The sequence below is a fragment of the Penicillium expansum genome, assembly GCF_000769745.1.
Source record: "Penicillium expansum strain MD-8 chromosome Unknown contig142, whole genome shotgun sequence".
NCBI classification, from domain to species: domain Eukaryota; kingdom Fungi; phylum Ascomycota; class Eurotiomycetes; order Eurotiales; family Aspergillaceae; genus Penicillium; species Penicillium expansum.
In genome coordinates, this window is record NW_015971169.1 from 185,345 (window position 1) to 206,147 (window position 20,803).

Sequence of the window (20,803 nt, forward strand, 5' to 3'; positions counted from 1 at the left end):
CCCCATATCTTCAATTACAAAATGGCGCGTGGTCCAGAGGTGAAGCGCAGGCGATTGAGTCCTCCAGCGGATGTTGAGGACTCCTCATCGCGCTCCAAAGCCGACCAAGAGTGGGATGTTGAGCAAGACTACGAACGCCGCCCACGCAAAAACGCCAAGAAAGCCGGCGAGAACGCACGATTGCCAATCAAAACTTCGGAAGGCTTTGTCCAGGCCGAAGTACAGCCTGAAGATCAGGGAGAGGAAACCGACAGCTTCCTGGGTACCGATGATGATGAGGAGGATGGATCCGAGGGCGAGGAGGAAGAACCCGAGGAAGAAGCACCCAAGATTCCGGTGAAGGTACAAATCTTGCAGGCAAAGGAAGAGCTAGCAAAGATGGCAACCCTTATCAACGAGGATCCCGAGGAGCACATCTCTCTGTTCAAGACAATGGCCGAGATGGTGTCGAAGAAATCCACACCTATCACAGTTAAGAAGCTAGCTCTGGCCTCACAGGCGGCTCTCTACAAGGATGTCATCCCTGGATACCGCATTCGCCCGTTGAGTGAAGAGGATCAGACTGGCAGGGTATCAAAAGAAGTGCGCAAGCTCCGAGATTTCGAACAGTCCCTTGTGTCAGGATATCGAGCCTATGTCCAGAAGCTTGCTACGCTCATAAAGCCGGCTAAAGCAGATGGCCCCACAGACGCTGGACTGAGGAGCTTCGCGATTTCGATGGCTTGCACTATGCTCTTGGCCGTGCCACACTTCAACTTCCGCAGCGAGCTTCTGAAGATCTTGGTCAACCGCCTTGCACGGAGACAGCTTGATGCCGACTATGTCAAGTGCCGTGAAACCATGGAGGATGTCTTCGCCAAAGATGACGATGGAACCGTTTCCCTCGAAGCTGTCCGTCTGCTCGCAAAGATGTTGAAGGCCAGAGACTTCCACATCCACCCCAGTGTCTTGGACACATTCCTCCATCTTCGTTTGCTCGGTGAGTTCCACTTGAAGGCGTCTCGAGACCGCGTGGACCGGGAAGAAGAAGAAGAAACCCCAAAAGGAAAGAAGCAAAAGCAAAAGCGCGAGTTCCGCACGAAGCGAGAGCGCAAGGTCCAGAAGGAGCGGAAGGAAGTCGAGAAGGATATGCGACAAGCAGACGCAGTGGTATCGCACGAACAGAGAGACAAGAACCAGGCCGAAACACTAAAGCTTGTGTTCGGACTCTATTTCCGCATTCTCAAGCTCCGCATTCCCTCACTGATGGGCCCTGTGCTTGAGGGTCTGGCCAAATATGCCCACCTTATTAACCAGGACTTCTTTGGTGATTTGCTCGAGGCCCTGAAAGACCTTATCAACCACGCTGAGCGCGAGGAGATGGGCGTGGAAGGCGACCAGGAAGTCGTCAACGAGGAAGATTCCGAAGACGAAGACAATGTCACAATTGCCGAAAGCGCAGCCCGGGACGCCCGCCGAAGGACGCTGCTCTGCACCGTCACTGCCTTCGCCCTTCTAGAAGGCCAAGAAGCCAGCAAAGCAGCCGCAGGCCTCCACCTCGACCTGAACTTCTTCATCAAGCACCTTTACCGATCCCTCTACTCCCTCTCCATGAACCCAGACGTCGAGTTCAACCCCGACACAGCCCTCCGCCTCCCCGACCCCAACTCCTCCGCAGAAGGCAAACAACTCACCGAGTCCCGCTCCAAGAACAAGGTCAACTTCCAGACCCCGATGGTCCTCCTCCTCCGCTGCTTGCAGCCAACCCTGCTATCCCGCGCACACGGCAACCCGCCCCCAAGCCGACTTGCCAGTTTCTCAAAGCGTCTCATGACGACTTCTCTCCAGTTGCCGGAGAAGTCTGCTCTTGCGACGCTTACGCTCATGAACCAGGTTGCGAAATATCACGGTCGTCGTATCTCTTCACTCTGGCATACGGAGGAGCGCAAGGGTGATGGTGTGTTCAATGCTTCTGCTGCTGATATTGAAGCTACCAATGTCTTTGCTGGTACGGTGTGGGAGGGTGAGCTGTTGCGTCTGCATTACTGTCCCCAGGTGCGAGAGTCGGCGGTCGAGATTGAAAAGATGATGATTTCCTCTTCTAAGTAAATACTGTTTTGAATAATTTTACATGCACATTCAGCTACGATCTACTCTTGGGAAATTGTAATCAAACATCTTCTTTGACATGCTAATATACAACAACAAAATTTTACATGGCCCCCCGAGTCCTCCAAATCTAACAAAGAGGTGAGACTTCGTTTTTTTTTTTTTTTCTTTTTTTTCTTTCTGGGGTACTTTTTTTTGCGGGGTTTTTTGTTTTATTTTTTATTTTTGTTTTTCTGTTTTTTTTGTAGTTGTATCTTTTTGAGACATGGACTTGCGCCGCTTACTTGCGGGCCTCGTCCTTGCGAGTCTCAGTTGGGGAACCGGGGCCCGAAGGCTCCTCGGTCCGGAGGATAGCGGCCGCCGGGATGCCCTCTGCATTTCCGGCCCTGAATTGTGCCCGGAAAAGCGGGTGAATGTTGGCGAGGGGGATGGGGGGTGCATCCCGGACAGCATCGAGTGGGAGGCGAATCCCGTGGGGAAGGGTGGGCACAGGGGGAGCCGTCTCTTCCTCTGTGGTGGAGGTCTCCTTCGCAACAGTAGACCCGATGGATGCGTTGGAGGACTTCTTCGAGCTCCTTTTCTTGGATCGACGAGGAATCGAGCTCGGCTTCACGGTGGAAGACCCTGGTGGAGTGATCGTTGCCGATCCACTTGCCGATGCCGATGCTGGCGGAGTAGCTGATGCGGGAGGAGTGGTCTTTGGTGGTGGAGCGGTCTTTGGTGGCGAGGCACTCTTTGCTGGAGCAGGGGCATTTGCTGGAGCAGGGGCATTTGCTGGAGCAGGGCCCTTTGCTGGAGTAGCGGCTTGTGCTGTCGGAGTTGCTGCAGACCCGGAGGCAACAGTTCTCAAGATGCCAGTGGGTGGAACGGTATCGCGTACAGGGAAAGGGGTGGGAGGAAGAATCTTATCCACCTCATCAGAAATGTTCAGACCGTGCTCGCGTTGCAAGACTCTGAGTGCGACTTGAATGCGAATCAACATTTGTCTCAAGAAGAGAATCTGCGCTGCCTGCTCGACGGTTGTATCTCCGATGTCTTGAATATCTTCGTCGATCTCTGTGTTCTTGCGACGCTGGTAGACCACGAATGGCTCTTCGGTGTTGTCATAAATTCCAGTGAGACACATGTCGACTTTGGCACTCAGGTCATTGAAAGACGAGGTGAGTCCGTTGATTTCGAGTCGCATTTCGTGGATCTGCTCCTTGATCTCCACGACCTGCTCCTTAACCTCCTCGACCTGCTCCTTGGCTTCAGTCGCGTCAAGTTTTGCCTTGGTAAGCTCGAAGGTCACCTCGGACTGGCGCTCAAGTTGGGCATCCATTTGGTCCTGGATGTAGTCCCGGGTCATCATGACAAAGTCCTCAACTTTCTTTTCGACCTTGTCGATATTGTCGATCTTCTTTGACAGTTGCTTGAAGTCTGTCTCATATTTGTACTGGAGAGACCGGAGAGCCTCAGGAAGATCCTTGAGGGTCAAGCTGGAACGATGAGTGGAAGGACTGACACCGGTAGAACTGGCACCGGTAGCGCGCTCTAAAGGACTGAGGCTGGGACGGCGCATGCCATCCTTTCTGAAGATGGGTGTACGAGGGCTGGGTGTGTGCGGGTCGTATCTGGTGGAGGGAGACACTGGGAGTGGCTTGTTGTTGCCCTCCGGAACATTGGGACTGTCAGCCATCTTGGGTGGAGATGGTGGGGCAGAAGAAGAGCGAGGTTTGAGTTCGCTGATGGCGATGTTGCCAGGTCGGTTCTTCAGGATGGAGGCGGGGATGGGGGGAACAGGGGGGATGGAAGAAGAACGGAGAGACGAACGGAGGGAAGAACGGAGGGAAGGACGAGAAAGGTGGGAGGGAGGGGGAGCAGAGACGTTTGTTTTGCGTTGGGAGAACGCGTTGCGCTTGTCATGTGAAGCGGGCAACGGGTCCAACGACTGCACACTACTCTCTGAAACACTCGTCGAAGGCACGCCAACCCTAGGGTTGGTCGACTTGTCAGGCACAGGCACTGGGACTGCAGTGACAGTCACGTCAGAACGGGGAGATGCCAGTGGGTTGCACATCTCGGGCTCTTCAAAGTGTACCTGCTGGGAGAGGTTGCTGCGCCGAGAACGAGACGAGTTCGCAGAGGAGGAGGGTGTCTCAGGCCGGCCAGTACGGCCGCGCGGACCTTCCGAATCGGTATCTATAAGAATCTCCAGTGTCAGTGACCCATCCCAACCCTTATTGATTTGAAGTGAACTAGAAGTGAAAGCCATCAATTGACTATGTGAGATCAAAGTGATAGACATCTCTCATGTTTTTGAGTATATCTCTTTCTATTCTTTCTTTCGAAGCATATCCTATGAGCAAAGAACAATTGCTTTGCCCACAGAACCTGCTTCTATAGAAAGGACTGCCATAGGAAGAGGGTTGCTTGCACAGAGGCAAGTAATTGATCCCAAGGAACCAATCCCAATGCCAAAGAAAGAGATTTAATTCCAAAGAACCAATTCCAATGCTAGAGAAAGACTGATTCAAAAGAATCGTGCCCAATTCTCTAGCAAAGACCCCAATTCCCAGGAGCCAAGCCGAGGTCCGATTCCACAGGCAGAATAGCTCAAGCTCATATAGAAGAGACCTGATCCCCAGAAACCAAGTTCAATCCCATGGAGAAGGAATCTGATTCCCAAGATCTAGGCTCAAGCTCAAAGAGAACAAGAGACCTGATTCTCAGGAACCAAGCTCAATTCCATGGAAAAGGATATGATCCCCAGGCACCAGGCTCAATCTCATGGAGAAGATACCTGATTCCCAAGAGCCAGGCTCAAGCTCAAAGAGAACAAGAGACCTGATCCCCAGGCGCCAGGCTCAATCTCATGGAGAAGAAACTTGATTCCCAAGATCTAGGCTCAAGCTCAAAGGGAACAAGAGACCTGATTCTCAGGAACCAAGCTCAATACCACAGAAAGAGAGACAATCCCGAAGGAAAAGCTCAGTCTTGTGGATGAACTCGGTCGACAGTGAGGCCTGAGTCTGTCGAAACAGACACTCCATGAGATGAAAGGTGACGAAGGCTGGAGGATTGAAGGAATTATACTAACCTTGACTCTTTCTCGCCATATTCTCTGATTATCTTGAAAGCAAAGTTGTGAAAAAGATGAAAAAGATGTGAAATGGGATGGTTGGAAGAAAAAAGAGCGAGGAAAACAGACGCGTGTGGCAATAACAAGACGAAATCGAAGCCGAAGAGACAATCCTGAGGGGGGGGGGGGAGGCAACAACACCGAGCACGTGCCCAGCAATACATGATAGCAGCCATCTATATTGACCCCAATGGGAAATGACGACTGCCTGGATGCTCTTCACCGCTTATATTCCCAATATCGAAGGAACTATTAACCAAGGCCTCATCGCCCGGGCCTTCTTTGTTTCACTCTCCACACCCATCGAGTTGAACATTGAATCTATGGATGCCGGCATCACATCGGGAAAGAAAAGCAAATATATTCAGAAAGGAACGAAAAAGTCATGGATTATATACAACTTTTGGCAGCAGTTACAGACACAATGGGAACAGCAAGCGAGGTACAACCAGCCAAAGAACAAAGCAAGTCCAAAACATAGAACCAAGCGCATATGCAAAGAAACAAAGGAATTACAGGCAGGACTACAAGCAAACAGGCACAAAGAAAGTTATAAGTATAAGTTGATTCATTAAATTCATGTCATTAAGTATACTGGATACATAGCAAGTCAGACAGATCCATCAAGAGCGGCCAGCCATGCCAATACCAACATAGCATTGGAGACGACAAAAGGAAATCATAAACCATAAGAGATAATCAAAGCAAGCAAGACGCAATGGAATTCGTAAATAGAGAACAGAAACAGATAATACAGGGGAATATAGAGAGAGGAGTTGGGAGCCACCAAGAGAATTGGGTTGTGTTGTATACTTCGTATGGCCACGCGTAATTGCGTACTGCCACGGGTACTGATGCTCAAGTTCCCAGGGCTCTAGGGGGCACGTGACCAGGTCACCGACCGCCTCCGGCAGTACTGTCGGCACCGCCAACAGGGAGATCAAAGCTCATTTGTCTGCGTTCAAACAAATGAACGCCAGAGAATCGCCAGGATAGGCACAGCAAAAATTGCGGACCAAAACAAATTGCTGGTGGATAAGTCAGTACATTTGTTTGAAGGCAGATTCTGCATCATGACCACAATTCTCTCCGATAAAAGTGTAGCAAGGAAATAAAAACAATCGGCTAGAAGGCAAAGCACAGAAAACACAAGATACAGTCTAATTCGAGGCCTTTCCACGCCGGAAGGGTGAAAAGATGGCTCCAAAGAAATTCACAAAGACAGTGCGCAAGATTGCTTTGAGCCAGCTGTCAGGTGCACCATTTAGAGAAACAGCAGTCACTGACCGGTTCTGGCTCGCTGGACGAGCATCTTCATCATTATCCTTGGGCGTAAGAGTGTTTTCGGCAGCAGGCTTGGCGTCGGAAACATTTGTAGCGGGTTCGGCGGTTCCCTTGCTGGCCTCGGCGGCAGGCTGGGACTCGGGGGCACTCTCGACGGTTGCTTGTTGGGTAGCCGTGGACAACTGATCTGTAGACGGCTGGTTGAGTTTGCTGAGGAGGGCTTCGCGGTCTCCAGCAAGGGCTGCAAGAGCGGGATCAGTTTCGAACGATATGGCAGATTGCTGGTGTGAAAGATAGAACGGTGTTGGCTTACTGTCTGCGGGCTGGGCATCTGCTGCGGAAACCTGGGGCTGGGTCTCAGCCTTAGTAACGGGTTCCTTGTGAGCAAGAGCGGCTACACCGGCACCAGCAAGGGCGACAGCGGCAACGCCAGCAGCGCCAGCACCAAGAATTTCGGCACTGATGCCAGTATCCTTGGCAGAAGCTTCCTCAGAAGCGGGAGCAGCGGTCTCTTCCTGCTTGGTTTCAACATCAGTGGTGGAGGGCTGAATGGACTCCTTCACATCGGATGTCTCAGCCACGACCTCGGGCTCCTCTGCGCTGACAGTCGGCTCAGGAATAGCCACAACTTCGGCCTCGACGGTTTCGACCTTCGAGGGTTCCTCAGTTGCAACAACGGTCTCCTCAACAGGAGCAGACTGTTCTGGGACGGGCTCCTCGACCTTGGCAGTCTCCTGTGCGGGCTCTTCAACAACCTCAGCAACAACTGGTGCTTCGGCTGCGGCCTCTTCGGCAACGACGGCGGGCTGCTCAATAGCAACTTCCTCAACCGCGGTGGTCTCAGGCTCGAGCTCCTTAGTAGACTCCTCCACTGGAGCTGCCTCGGGAATTTGCTCCACGGGGGCAGCAGCTTCAATAGGCTCCTCGACCTTAGCAGGCTCTGCGACGACCTGTTCCTCCACAACTGGAGCCTCAACAACTTCAGTAGCTTGGATGGTGGGCTCGACAGTGGCAGGCTCCTTCACATCCTCAACCTTCTCAGTAGCTGGTGCCTCAGTGGCAGGTTCTTCGACAGCGGGTGCAACCTCAGGAGTCTGTTCGGAAACAGGCTCAGCAGTGGGCTCGGCCGCAGTTTCGATAACAGCAACTGGCTCATCGATGGTCTTTTCCTCGACAGCGGGAGTTTCAGCAACAGCGGGCTCGGCGATAACAGCCTCAACCTCAGCCACAGGCTCAGGAGCAGCAGCTTCAACAACCTCTGCCGCAGTGACTGGCTCCTCGATGGCCTTGTCTTCAACAGCAGCAGTTTCAGCAACAGCGGGCTCAGCGATAACAGCCTCGACTTCAGCCACAGGCTCAGGGGTGGCAGCAACTTCAACAGTCTCTGCAACAGTCACAGGCTCGTCCACGATCTTCTCTTCAGCGGCAATAGGCTCGGCGTCTTGGGAAACAGGCTCCTCGACAGCGACAGCAGTCTCAGTCTGTTCAGCAACAACTGGCTCAGCAACGGCTTCAACCTCGGGTTGCTTCTCCTCGACCTTCTCGGCCTCGTCGGCAGTAGCATCAGCAACAGCAGGAGCATCAGTGGAAGCCTTGATAGGCTCCTCGACAGCAATTTCCTTAGCAGCCTCTTCAACAGGAGCGTCTGCAACGACGGGGGCGTCCTCGACAACCGGCTCTGGAGCGGAGGTCTCAGCAACGGGCTCCTCAACAGCCTTGTCAGCGACGGGCTCCTCGGTAGTCTGCTCAGTTACTTCCTCGGCCTTGGTGGCCTCTGGCTGCTCATCGGCAACTTCCTTGGCGGTCTCAGCGGGGATAGCCTCAGTAGGAGCGGCGTTTTCCTCGACGATAGCGGCAGCAGCCTCGGGGACAGCGGGGGTCTCCTCGGGAGTCAAATCCTTAGCAATTTCAGCCACAGGCTCCTCCACAACTGGTTCCTCTGCGGTAACCTTTTCGGTGGTCTCTTGGACAGACTCGACCTCAGTAGGCTCCTGGGCCTTCTCAGTAGTGGCCTCCTCGGCGACAACGGCAGCAGGCTCTTCAACTGCTTCAGCAGCGGGCTCGGTGGCGGTAGTCTCCTTAGCAGCATCGACAGTCTGCTCGGGAACAGGTTCAGCAACCTCAGCCTCCTTGACTGGCTCAGCAGCCAATTCTTCAGTGGCAGTCTGCTCAACGGGGGCCTCCTCGACGACCTCCTTGGTGGGCTCAGAGATGACTTCCTCCTTGGGCTCGGAAACCTCGACAGCTGGCTCCACGGCAGCGGCCTCTGTGGCAATCTCGGGAACGGTCGCGGTGGTGTCAGCGCTGTTCTCGGCCTCTGCCTCAACAGCCGGTTCTTCGACCGCCTTCTCGGTCACTGGCTCCTCGACAGGCGTGGACTCTTCCACAGCGGGAGTCTCTTCAACAACAGGCTCTGCGACGGTTTCAGGGACAGCCTCGACAGTCTTGGGTTCTTCCACGGCAGCTTCAGCGGCGGGAGTCTCCTCAACAACAGGTTCAGCGACGGTTTCGGCAACAGCCTCGACGGGCTTAGACTCTTCCGTGGCGGATTCAGCGATGGGCTTCTCCTCGGTGATAGGCTCAGCAACCTCCTCGGCCTTGGATTCCTCGACTGCGGGTGTCTCCTGGACGGGTTCGGGAGCAGCCTCGACAGACTCGGCCTCCTCAACGGGCTTAGATTCTTCGACGATAGGCTCTGCGACGGTTTCGGGGGCGGCCTCGACGGCCTTCTCCTCGGTAGCAGGCTTCTCCTCAGTGGTGGGCTCGGCAACCTCGGCGGCCTTAGATTCCTCGACGACGGCTTCGACTGCGGGTGTCTCCTGAACGATCTCGGGAACAGCCTCGACAGCCTTCTCTTCAGCGGCAGGCTCAGCAACCTCCTCAACCTTGGATTCGGCCACGGCGGGAGTCTCTTCGACGATAGGCTCTGCGACAGCTTCGGCGGTCTTCTCTTCCGTGGCGGCTTCAGCGGCAGGCTCAGCAACCTCCTCAGCCTTGGATTCTTCGACGGCCGGAGTCTCTACGACGGGCTCTGCAACAGCCTCAGGAGCGGCCTCGACAACCTTTTCTTCAGTGGCAGGCTTCTCCTCGGTGACTGGCTCAGCAACCTCGACCTTGGGTTCTTCGACGGCCGGAGTCTCTTCGACAGGCTCCGCGGCAGCCACAGGGGCGGCCTCGACAACCTTTTCTTCGGTGGCAGGCTCAGCAACCTCCTCAGTCTTAGATTCTTCCACGACAGGAGTCTCTTCGACGGCAGGCTCTGCGACAGTTTCAGAAATGGCCTCGACAGGCTTGGATTCTTCCACAACAGCTTCAGCAGCGGGGGTCTCCTCAGCGACAGTCTCAGGGACGGCCTCAGCGGCCTTCTCTTCTGTAGCGGCTTCGGTGGCAGGCTTCGATTCCTCAACGGCGGGAGTCTCCTGGACGATTTCAGGAACAGCCTCCTCGGTCTTGGATTCTTCAGCAGCGGGGGCTTCAGAAACGGCCTCGACAGCCTTCTCTTCAGCGGCAGGCTCAGCAACCTCCTCAGCCTTAGATTCTTCGACGGCCGGAGTCTCTACGACGGGCTCTGCAACAGCCTCAGGGGCGGCCTCGACAACCTTCTCTTCAGTGGCAGGCTTCTCCTCGGTGACTGGCTCAGCAACCTCGACCTTGGGTTCTTCGACGGCAGGGGTCTCCTGGGCGATATCAGGAACAGCCTCCTCAACCTTGGATTCGGCCACGGCGGGAGTCTCTTCGACGATAGGCTCTGCGACAGCTTCGGCGGTCTTTTCTTCCGTGGCGGCTTCAGTGGTGGGCTCAGCGACTTCCTCGGCAACCTTGGATTCTTCGACGGCGGGCGCCTCCTGGGCGACTTCAGGAACGACCTTGGTGGTCTTTTCTTCCACAGCAGCTTCAGGAACAGCCTCCTCGGCCTTAGATTCTGCGACGACCTCGGGGATAGCCTCGATGGGCTTTTCTTCGGTGGCGGCTTCAGCGGTGGGCTCTGCAACCTCCTCAGCAGCCTTGGATTCTTCGACGGCGGGCGCCTCCTGGGCGACTTCAGGAACAGCTTCCACGGCCTTCGATTCTTCCACAGCAGTCTCAGCGGCGGGAGTCTCTTCCTTGGCGGCTTCAGTAGTTTCAGGAACAACCTCGGTGGCCTTTTCTTCCACAGCAGCTTCAGGAACAGCCTCGACGGTCTTTTCTTCCACAGCAGCTTCGGTGGTTTCAGGAACGGCCTCGGTGGTCTTTTCTTCCACAGCAGTCTCAGTGGCGGGAGTCTCTTCCTTGGCGGCTTCAGTAGTTTCAGGAACAACCTCGGTGGCCTTGGGTTCTTCCACGGCGGCTTCGGCGGGCTCAGCGGCAGTTTCGGGAACGGCCTCGGTAGCCTTTTCTTCGGCAATAGGCTTCTCCTCGGCGATAGGCTCAGCAACCTCGTCGGCGATCTTGGTTTCTTCCACAGCGGGGGTCTCTTCGACGATCGGCTCGGCGGCGACTTCAGGGACGGCCTCAACGATCGTGGGCTCTTCTGTGGTGGGCTTAGCAACCTCTTCCACGGGCTTAGATTCTTCGACGATAGGCTCTGCGGCAGTTTCCGGAACGGCCTCAGTCTTCGATTCTTCTGTGATGGGCTCGGCGACGGGCTCGGCAACCTCGGGTTCTGCAGTGGTTGATTCAGCTGCAGGCTTCTCTTCGGCCACTACTTCGGCAACTGGCTCTGCAGCAGCTTCAGCCTCCTTAGGAGCTTCGACTGGCGCTGATTCCTCCACTGCAGGCTCTGCAGTTTGGGTTTCGGAAACTGCGACTGGAGACTCTGGAATTTGTTCGGCAGCAATGGAGCTAATGCTCTCCTGTTTCTTTTGCTGCTTCTTCTTGGCCTTCTTGGCCTTCTTCTTTTCCGCGGCGGTCAATGGGACCTCGGGTTGGGTTGAATCTTTGGATTGTTGTGTGGAGTCGGGCTCAACCAAGGTAGAGGTTGATTCGCTCAGATCCTCTGAAATAGGCTCAACTGGTGCATCTTTGGGGAGCACATTGCTTTCCGGGAGAAGGGGCTCTTGCACGCTGGCCATGGTTTATTTTCGTTTCAAATTCGTAATGTCGTAAAAAGATGATGGGAGGGTATTAGGGAGATGGTTTTTTCACAATTTGACCAGCAAAGATTTAACGCTAGATTTCGTGTACAGAAAACACAAGCTCACAGAGCAATAGGGTAATGGATTATTGTGATGGAAGAGGGGAAAAAGGGAAAAAAAAAATCTCAGCCCAAGTACAAAAAACCTCTGACGGCACAGCTCAGAGAGTGGGGAAACAGTTGGCATAGTGACCATATACATTACACCTTTCCTCTTTAGTCATTTCGTCTTTCACTTGGAGCATCTTTCAAGCTTGACGCCCAATGGCTGTTCGTACTTTTTGGCCTCTTTCATCCGCATCTCCACTTTCAATATGCGGTGAAGCTGTATCGCCGAGGTTTATTGTTTGGCTTTTTTTTTGCTTCTTCTTCTCTTGAACATGTGCGACCGTACGATGGACATGATTCTACTTCTAAGTATCTTTTTTTTCTGCTCTGGTTGCACAGGAATCCCAAAGGCAACGCTGTCAATTGGCCAAAAAAAAAGAAATTGGGCGCAAAAAAACGCAGACCCAATTGATAAACAAGCGCCAATAGGCAGTCCGCAAGGTTCTTATCCACCTGTCATATGGTTTCTGAGTCATTATTTGCAGTGATCTCCCAAAAAAATAATATGCTATAAGTTATGGTGGAGGTTCAATTTTCAATAGTCTCCCCATCCGTGGATTGGCTGATGTTCCGGCTTTTTTTTTTTTCCTTGGGGCCCATATATGCGGAACATCACGGATCTCCATATTATACGCAGTACTCCGTACTATTTCTACAATTCCTACTCCGTCCAAAGCACAACATATTCCGGTACTATTTGGGGAATCCATTTCTCAAAACAATGAAAGCTCGTGCTTCACACTAGTAGCTCTCGTGCATTGCGTGCTGCGTGCGACCTCCCTAAGCTTGGACCCTCCCACAGAAGCCGCATTTCCGGCTCAAAAGACCATTGCTGCAGGAATCTGCACTAAACTGAGATTTCCTGCAGGTTACAGAAATACTGGACTTCCGTAACTCCGTTCCACCGACTTTCATTTATCGTGAACCTAGGAAGCAGATATACAACATACATAACTAGGTACGCCCTGGGCGGTGTGGTCGGCTTCCCGGCCCCGGGGCGGAATCCGCGGGACAGCCGTGGAGGGCAATTTAATCAAAAGCTATTATGGTCATCTCATGTTCTCCTAACTCGTATAGCCAGGAGCCAGATGTGGAAACTCTCGGATCATCTAGCTCAATGTAGCTAAAAGGAACCTACTCCGAACTCCGTAATTGCTCTTGAAATTGAGCTAGAATTGGGTAGGAATTACCAGAGTGGCTGACAGATAAGGATTGTTATGATAGACATGGACCAGGTAATGGCTTAGCGCAAGGTAGTGGCTTGCAATTGACTTTTCCTTTGGTGCTCAATGCTTCATGGCTGGACTCTGCAGGCGGTTTGTCTGGCGTGATTGTTGTTCAGTATCAGTCTCACTCCTTTGCTTAATTTCAACGTCTCTTCATCTCTTCACAGTCAATGCACAGAGGCGGAAGAGTACAGGGGGCAAAAGCGGGGTAAGAGCTTGTATAAGATGTTTGTCTTGCTTCAAAGACCCATACACTTACTACACTACTAGCAAGTGTCTCTATGTCGGCCAATATCGACATATTGAGCAAAAAGTCATCAATCAATGTCCATGTCTCTACCAAACCAACATAAATTAGGGCTTTCCTTGTGATATTACGTGTTTATTATGTAAGTGGTGACTTCCCATCTTGGCAGGTGCCCATGTGCCCACCTGGGCAGGTGCGATGCAGCTAGAGCATCAAGGTGATCTTCACCTTGACAACATGAATGTTCTTACACAGTGCAAATAATAATGGACGACTGCTATTGTCTATCAAATCAGCAAATATTTGAGATTTACCTGGCCATACTGAAAACAACTCCACGACCCAAACCTATTGTTACAACATACAGCCTTATTTCTCCGTGACCGGGGTATGTTCCGAATAACAAAGTACGCTATGAAATCTATCTTCCTCGGAGTAAACGATAGCCCCACCTTATATGCCTACAGGATTCTCCTTAAAATCAAGAAGAGCATCTAAAGTAAAATTCCGAAACAGAATGCCTCGAATGCTTGAAGGATGGATGACCTATCGAAACTTAACGATTTTGGAAAGTGCGGCTCCGAAACTCGCTGGGTCGCTGAGTCGCAGTGTTGTCATTGAAAGGGAATGAAATTAAAAAATAAAAAAAGTCATCGCCCGGAGGCGATCCGGCAACTTGAGATCAAACGGCACTCAAGCTGAGGATGGACAGGGATCCATGTGGCATTGCGCCAATGTCACCAACGACAACCGCTAGGCCAGATGCCTGCCCATCCACTCATTCATGCTGCCAGTGCCATTTCTCATACTGAACGTGAAGTAAAAATCAGACATGCGACGTACACTCCAATGCTACTTTCCCCTTAAGCCGTTCAGCCAGGCTATATAAACTCCGTTTGTCGTGCACATTTTGGCCCACAATGTCATCAAACGGCGGTTTGGCATCAGTCACACTCCAATCGGAGCCCTAATACCCATAAGGAGGACGATCTGACTGGGCATTCATCTCAACATGCCGACGTTCCCTTAGACTCGTTTGCATCTGAGCTCACGTTCCACTCGCACATTCATACCATAAAATAGGCACATCCAGGATACCCGGGATCAAGCTGTGCTTTTGAGAGTAGCGGCAAGGTATCTTCATGTCCCTTGTATGTATGCTTGACGATCAAGGACTCAGGGGAATTTCTGATCGTTCTGAGGGACGATGAAAACCGTCTCGCTCATGGTATGAAGGTATAGAGTATTTCGGCTGTGATCTTATCAATATGAGGCTATCATGCCCGCATTATTCGCGGTAGTTTTTGACAGACCATCATTTGTCACAGAGCGAGGTTGCCCTTTCGCTATCCTTCATGATTTTCAAGATAGAATGGAGGCATTAGACATCAATCTGGTGAATTTTAGACGTAGTGTAGGTATTCCCGAACTTGCAAAGCGGTTTACCATGATTGTAGTAGAGGAAAGGACTTACCGACGAGCATAAAAGAAGAAACCTGACTGACAAAGAGGATCGGTCCTCAGTTGAGATATCAATGTCACCAAAGTATCAGTCGTGGTTGGATATGGTGGAAATGAATGAAGTCCGGTATCTCCGAGAGCTTGAGGGTTAAATAGCCCCTTAAACTCCATTAATCCTATCCATGCTTTGATCTCCAAGGCAACGGTGAAATCAGTGCCATTACGCACCAAAATATACAAGTCAAATCTTTTTGAGTTGGCTCTTATTGAAGATTACGTAGACACCTTAAGAAAAAGTATATCATGTAAGAGAGTATCCTCATTCTCCCCCCCCCCCCCCCCNCCATAAAGGTACCTAAATCAACTGAATCAAACTATTAGACCATAAGTTTTCCATTTGACACTACAACAAGAATAGTCTACCCTATATATGGCCTTGTGAAATCGACTAAAGAGTGACGGATAGGCAGAATTCACCCTTTTAATCGATGAAGATTCCCTCCAAGCCACTTGATTGTGGCGCTAAACCCAAATAGGCAAGGCTAACCAGAAATGGAAACCCAAAATGTCTGTGGGGTAGTTCAGGCACCAGGTACCCGTTCTCCCCTCATCCCCACTCTCCGGATAGGTACGGAGCTGGTAGGTATCTATATAGGGGTAATTAATATTCTCCGAATATCGAGGAAAGTTGAAGAGGGTTATATATTAAGTGTGATACAGAGTAGAAAGGGGTTAATGGGGTGTTCCACAAGTCAAAAGCCCCACACCCAATAAACTCAACATGGGATGGACGAAGTCCAGGCAGCAGAGTTAATCACAATAGTAAGTGTATAATAGTGGACTATAACATTATCTCACTGCCTACAACATGTGTGAATGGACGTACATACATAGCCCTGAAGCAGATCAGCCCTATCCGTGGTGGGTCCTAGCGCTCAGCCCTACGAGAGTTTTGGTTTACACTTTCTCTCTCTCTACACCGATATCTCGAGATCTCCCTATTTTATTCTTGTATCCTACACATAAGCATATCACTTCTTGCAAAAGAGAGTAGCCATCTAATCCTCTACATCTGGCCGTCTGACGTGAGAATGACCTGCTGTCCAAACCTGCCGTGATTGGTCAGAGTCAATTATTTTGGTCAATCAACACTAAAATCACGACATCGCCAGTACCGAAGTATATGGGCATTCAGCCCTATGGTACGGGCCTCATGGACACAATATGGCTTGTCTTACTAGCCATTCCCCTTTTCTTCTTCCTTCTTCAGATCCTCTTCACTCTAGCAATCTGGAGAGCCGCCAGGTTTGACCCGCCAGACTACGAAGAACCGGAAAAGACCCGACGTAATAATGGCGGAGACTATCTCGACTCGAGTCGGCCACGCTTTCGCAAAGCTTTTACAAATTGACTTAAGCCCAACACCTCCCCCACTTAGAGATGAGACCAGAATGTACGGCTATTACGAGCACGAACCCACTGTGGGTGACTGGTTTCGAGGTCATACACCCACCGCTCCTCAAATTCGTCGTTACATCTGGAGCCTATTCCCTTTTCTCCATTGGATCTGGTATTACAACGTGCAATGGCTGATTGGGGATCTCGTGGCAGGTGAGAAGCCCCCAGTACAACAAGGATATACAGCAGACTGAACCCTCTGGACAGGAATCACTGTTGGCGCCGTGGTCATTCCACAGGGTATGGCATACGCTGAACTAGCCAAGCTGCCTCCGGAATACGGCCTGTACTCGTCATTCATGGGGGTCCTGATTTATTGGTTCTTTGCGACGTCCAAGGACATCACTATAGGTGTAAGAACGATTGCTCCTTTTCTTCAGGTAGAAAAGCTAACACTCTCAGCCTGTTGCGGTCATGTCTACGCTCATGGGTTCAATCATTATCAGGGTTCAAGCCGTTCATCCCGAAATACCTCCGCCGGTCCTTGCTTCCGCTCTGGCAATCATTTGCGGTGCAATCGTATTGTTCCTCGGGTTGCTTCGTCTTGGTTTCATCGTCGACTTTATCCCTCTTCCTGCTATCTCTGCTTTCATGACTGGGTCCGCGATCAATGTTTGTGCTGGCCAAGTGAAAACGGTTCTCGGAGAGAAAGCTCATTTCTCAACCCGTGGGGCAACCTACAAGATCATCATTGATACGCTAAAGCATATTCCATCCACTCGGATGGACGCTGCTATGGGCCTCACAGCATTGGCGATGCTATATGGCATACGGTCTGCTTGCAACTATGGAACGAGGAAGAAGCCCCACAAGGCTAAACTGTTTTTCTTTTTGTCCACATTGCGCACTGCCTTTGTCGTTCTTTTCTACACGATGATCAGCGCTGCGGTTAACCTCCATCAACGCAATCACCCTGCGTTCAAGCTACTCGGCAATGTTCCTCGGGGGTTCAAGGCCGCAGGAGTCCCCAAAATAGATGTTCCAATCATCAAGGCATTTCTTAGTGAGCTCCCTGCCGCTGTGATTGTTTTGTTGATTGAGCACATTGCTATCTCGAAATCATTCGGTCGTGTCAACAATTATACCATCGACCCATCGCAGGAGTTTATTGCGATCGGCATATCAAACCTACTAGGTCCGTTCTTGGGTGCATACCCAGCTACAGGCTCATTCTCGCGAACTGCTATCAAAGCAAAGTGCGGCGTACGGACTCCTCTAGCAGGTGTGATCACTGCCGTTGTCGTCCTTCTTGCCATATATGCGCTGCCAGCGCTATTCTTCTTCATTCCCAAATCGTCCCTGTCAGCTGTGATCATCCACGCAGTGGGTGATCTTGTTACACCACCTCATATCACCTATCGATTCTGGCGTGTATCTCCAATTGACGCACTCATCTTCTTCATGGGCGTTATCGTGATCATATTCTCAACCATCGAGACCGGAATCTACTGCACAATCGGCGTATCACTAGCAGTGCTCCTCTTCCGACTCGCCAAAGCCCGAGGCCAGTTCCTCGGCTACATCCAGGTTCATTCAGTCGTGGGTGATCATATCCTCAACTCACCCCAGGAAGACCCAAATACAGAATTCGACGATGATGCCGAGAGATCCCGAAGAATCTACCTCCCAACCGAACATGAAGGTGGCACAAATCCCCGAGTCAAGATCCACCAGCCAGCCCCAGGAATATTCATTTACAGAGTCTCCGAGGGATTCAACTACCCCAATGCAAACCACTACACAGACCACCTAGTAAGCCACATCTTCAAAGAAACCCGACGCACAAATCCACAAGCATGGGAAACAACAGGGGACAGACCCTGGAACGACCCGGGTCCAACCCGCGCCGAACGCAAAATCCTCATGGCAGAGGAAGCACCCACTTCCCCACTCCCAACTCTCCGCGCCATAATCCTCGATTTCGCCACCGTCAACAACGTAGACGTGACATCCGTGCAGAACCTCATCGATGTCCGTAATCAACTAGACCGCTGGGCATCCCCAGATACCGCGCAGTGGCACTTTGCGAATATCCACAACCGATGGACGAAGCGTGCTCTCTCAGCGGCTGGGTTCGGGTTCCCCGTCGTCTCAGACGGATCAGGTCCTCGATGGCAGAGGTCCATCTTTAACGTTGCGGAGATCTTGGATGGCAGTCTACACGGTTCAGTGGCCCAATCTCAGATCGGAGAGTCGGAGGACTGGTCGAAGGATGTGGAGGCCGGCCTTAAGGTTCAGCAGAGCAGTGCGTCCTCGTCGGTTATGGGTGTCTCCGAGGATGATATCCAGGTTGTGCGGACTGATCAGAGGGAGGCGAAGGTTAACACTCATCGTCGCCTCGGTCGATCTGGTGTTGGTACTGGTATGGCTGCTGTTGATGGAATTAATCGGCCTTTCTTCCATGTGGATTTGACTAGTGCTCTGAAGAGTGCTATGGCTGATTTGTAGGGATGCAGCTGGCATGACAATCGTCCTTGGATGGGTATATCGCTGGATGGCTGGTTTGCTTTATTTACTACACTTGCCTCTTCTCCTTAACTTGCTTTAAACTACTTGGGGATCATCTTCATTTTAGTGGACTCTGAATCAAATGAACAAGACTAAATAGGTCTCACTTTTTTTTAATCAATTCAATATCGACAAGAATAATCGGCCACTTATGCGGCCTTGTGATGTCTTTTTTATAGATATTTTCCACCTTATTGGTGTTGTAGCTAGAATACAGGCGGGAAAAGGCTTGAACTGTGAAGAAGACTTTTCTACTAGCCAGGAATTGATTTCAAGTCAAAACTTTTAAGCGACTCTGATAGCACTTTCGGAATACCAAATAAACAAGTCATCTGTGCCCTCTCCACCATAGCTTCTTTAGCTTTTTATTCACCGCAACTCTGCCAATAATTCCCTCTACGCCTCAAGACTGGCGGTGTCCGATCTCGATTGTGTAGATCGAAGACTAGTCCTAATTGCGTATAGCTGGTGGATGCTGACGATCTTATCTGTGTTTGTGGCTGAAGAAGGGTCACCGGGTGAAAGGCCTCTCCGAGACACAAATTACCTACAATCAATAGTAAAGTAGGATAAATAATCCATCTGTTAAAGATCATCATTTGATTGCGAGAATTATGCATACTCCATGTGCCCCGGAACCATGGTAGTTGGTGATTAACAGGACCGAGGTCAAACAACCCATTCATTTTATATCACACCTCAAGAGAGCTGCATAGAGGAGTAGTACTAGCGATCAGTTCATATCCTAGGATGCGTCAGTTTCATCTCCCTGAAAAGATGATCCCATCCTAGAAGATAGAAAAGGCATACTCGGAATACCCTCGGTATCCGATATATCCGATGTATCCGTCGAGCAACAGCTCACGCATCCCTCTACGCGAACACGATACAAGTACTCGATGCTTCTACATATCAACACGGCCAGTCCACAACTACAGTATTTTCTACTACACCATCTCGCTCCACACCTGGATCCTCACTACCCGGTCCTCTCGCCTAAGTCGAAATTTGCCGGCCTGGTGCACAGCGTATCCGCAGCGTCGAGGAATAGACGTAGATATGACAGCGGGAAAAATCGAAGTCTACAATGTACACAAGAACCGGTCTAAACAGTGCAAGCACGCCTCTTATCTGCGTCTGGGGCGGGTGTAGTGCAGCTCGATGACCGAGTGTCTCAGACGGCGTAACCAATATGTATGATGCTGCGCGAGTCTTGGGTGGTCGTTTATGCAGAACTGGATCGAGGGTGAAACAGGTTTTGTTCCTGGTGCTGCAGTGCCCAGTGCGTATGCTATGCCGGCTCAGGGTGCGATGCAGAGCTGGGGGTCAGACTGCGTTGATCGAGGGACGTGTGTAGTCGGTGCGAGGGTTGGTGCTTTCGGGCAGATCCGGGAGGACGTCGAAGGAGCGCGTCTTGGTGCGGTAGATGTTGTTCTTGTTCCTGGCGGATGATATACCGCGGTTCATGGTGTTTCTCGTTCGACGCGCGTTGGGTTATGAGAGCACGTTTGATGGGTGATTTGGGTACTGCGCGGGGCTTTGAATCCCTGTGGGCGGATATATATTGACTGGAAAACTGCTGTGAGATTAGGTATGCGCTGTCCAGCGCATTAGCTGTGACAGGTAGCGCTGGCGCTAGGCTCGTGATTGCATGTGTCTGTGCCGAGGGCGTGAGTGCGGTTCAAGGAAGAGGTACGAGGTCTAACAGCCGGGGGGGAAACAATTAGTCTTATATTGTATGTTTGAATTGAGAGAGTGGGTATTTAAGAAAGAAACTAGACTATGGATACTGTGTGTGTCTTATGCCATTACGGCAATACTGCGTACACGAGTATACAGACGCTGAGGCTATACTTTGTACGGGGTATATGCCAACTGGCCTCATGACCTCACGGCAGGTCAATGATGAGTTGATGAGTCGCCGAGTCTTGCCAATTACCATACCGTATTTTGGTATTTTACCCGATTACACCCGGCACCGGAGCCCCTTATCTTCACGCTTCTATACCAGCGCTCTCTCTCTCTGCTCAAAGCTTCTTTTTTTGACTCAATTGACATTCTCAATTACGATTCCATTTTCTGGTAAAAAGGATTGTCCTCAATCCCCATATCAATGGCCTAGATAGCTCCAGGTAAGGAAAAACGCGTAACGGCTGCACCCTGAATCGAGCTTGTGTGGGTCCCGCCAA

The 20,803-nt window shown here is 51.3% G+C and overlaps 5 protein-coding genes across 5 annotated transcripts; 3 read left to right on the forward strand and 2 right to left on the reverse strand.

Annotated features, from left to right (window-relative positions):
* Positions 1-21: 21 nt before the first annotated feature.
* Positions 22-2,088, forward strand: PEX2_041940 (nuclear export protein Noc3; the record flags this gene model as incomplete). Its single annotated transcript, XM_016741469.1, has 1 exon — positions 22-2,088. One exon carries the CDS (start codon positions 22-24, stop codon positions 2,086-2,088), a length of 2,067 nt encoding a protein of 688 aa, XP_016603661.1.
* A 280-nt stretch (positions 2,089-2,368) lies between these two features.
* On the reverse strand, positions 2,369-4,342 carry PEX2_041950 (uncharacterized protein; the record flags this gene model as incomplete). Its single annotated transcript, XM_016741470.1, has 1 exon — positions 2,369-4,342. The coding sequence occupies one exon, from the start codon at positions 4,340-4,342 to the stop codon at positions 2,369-2,371; it is 1,974 nt and encodes a 657-aa protein (XP_016603662.1).
* A 2,027-nt stretch (positions 4,343-6,369) lies between these two features.
* Positions 6,370-11,544, reverse strand: PEX2_041960 (PT repeat family protein; the record flags this gene model as incomplete). The annotated part of the gene is made up of 1 exon (XM_016741471.1): positions 6,370-11,544. One exon carries the CDS (start codon positions 11,542-11,544, stop codon positions 6,370-6,372), a length of 5,175 nt encoding a protein of 1,724 aa, XP_016603663.1.
* Positions 11,545-15,831: 4,287 nt separating this feature from the next.
* On the forward strand, positions 15,832-18,554 carry PEX2_041970 (SLC26/SulP family anion transporter; the record flags this gene model as incomplete). Its single annotated transcript, XM_016741472.1, has 4 exons — positions 15,832-15,994; positions 16,065-16,259; positions 16,314-16,459; positions 16,509-18,554. The coding sequence occupies 4 exons, from the start codon at positions 15,832-15,834 to the stop codon at positions 18,552-18,554; spliced, it is 2,550 nt and encodes an 849-aa protein (XP_016603664.1).
* Positions 18,555-20,482: 1,928 nt separating this feature from the next.
* PEX2_041980 (uncharacterized protein) lies at positions 20,483-20,750 on the forward strand (the record flags this gene model as incomplete). The annotated part of the gene is made up of 2 exons (XM_016741473.1): positions 20,483-20,559; positions 20,705-20,750. 2 exons carry the CDS (start codon positions 20,483-20,485, stop codon positions 20,748-20,750), a joined length of 123 nt encoding a protein of 40 aa, XP_016603665.1.
* Positions 20,751-20,803: the final 53 nt, after the last annotated feature.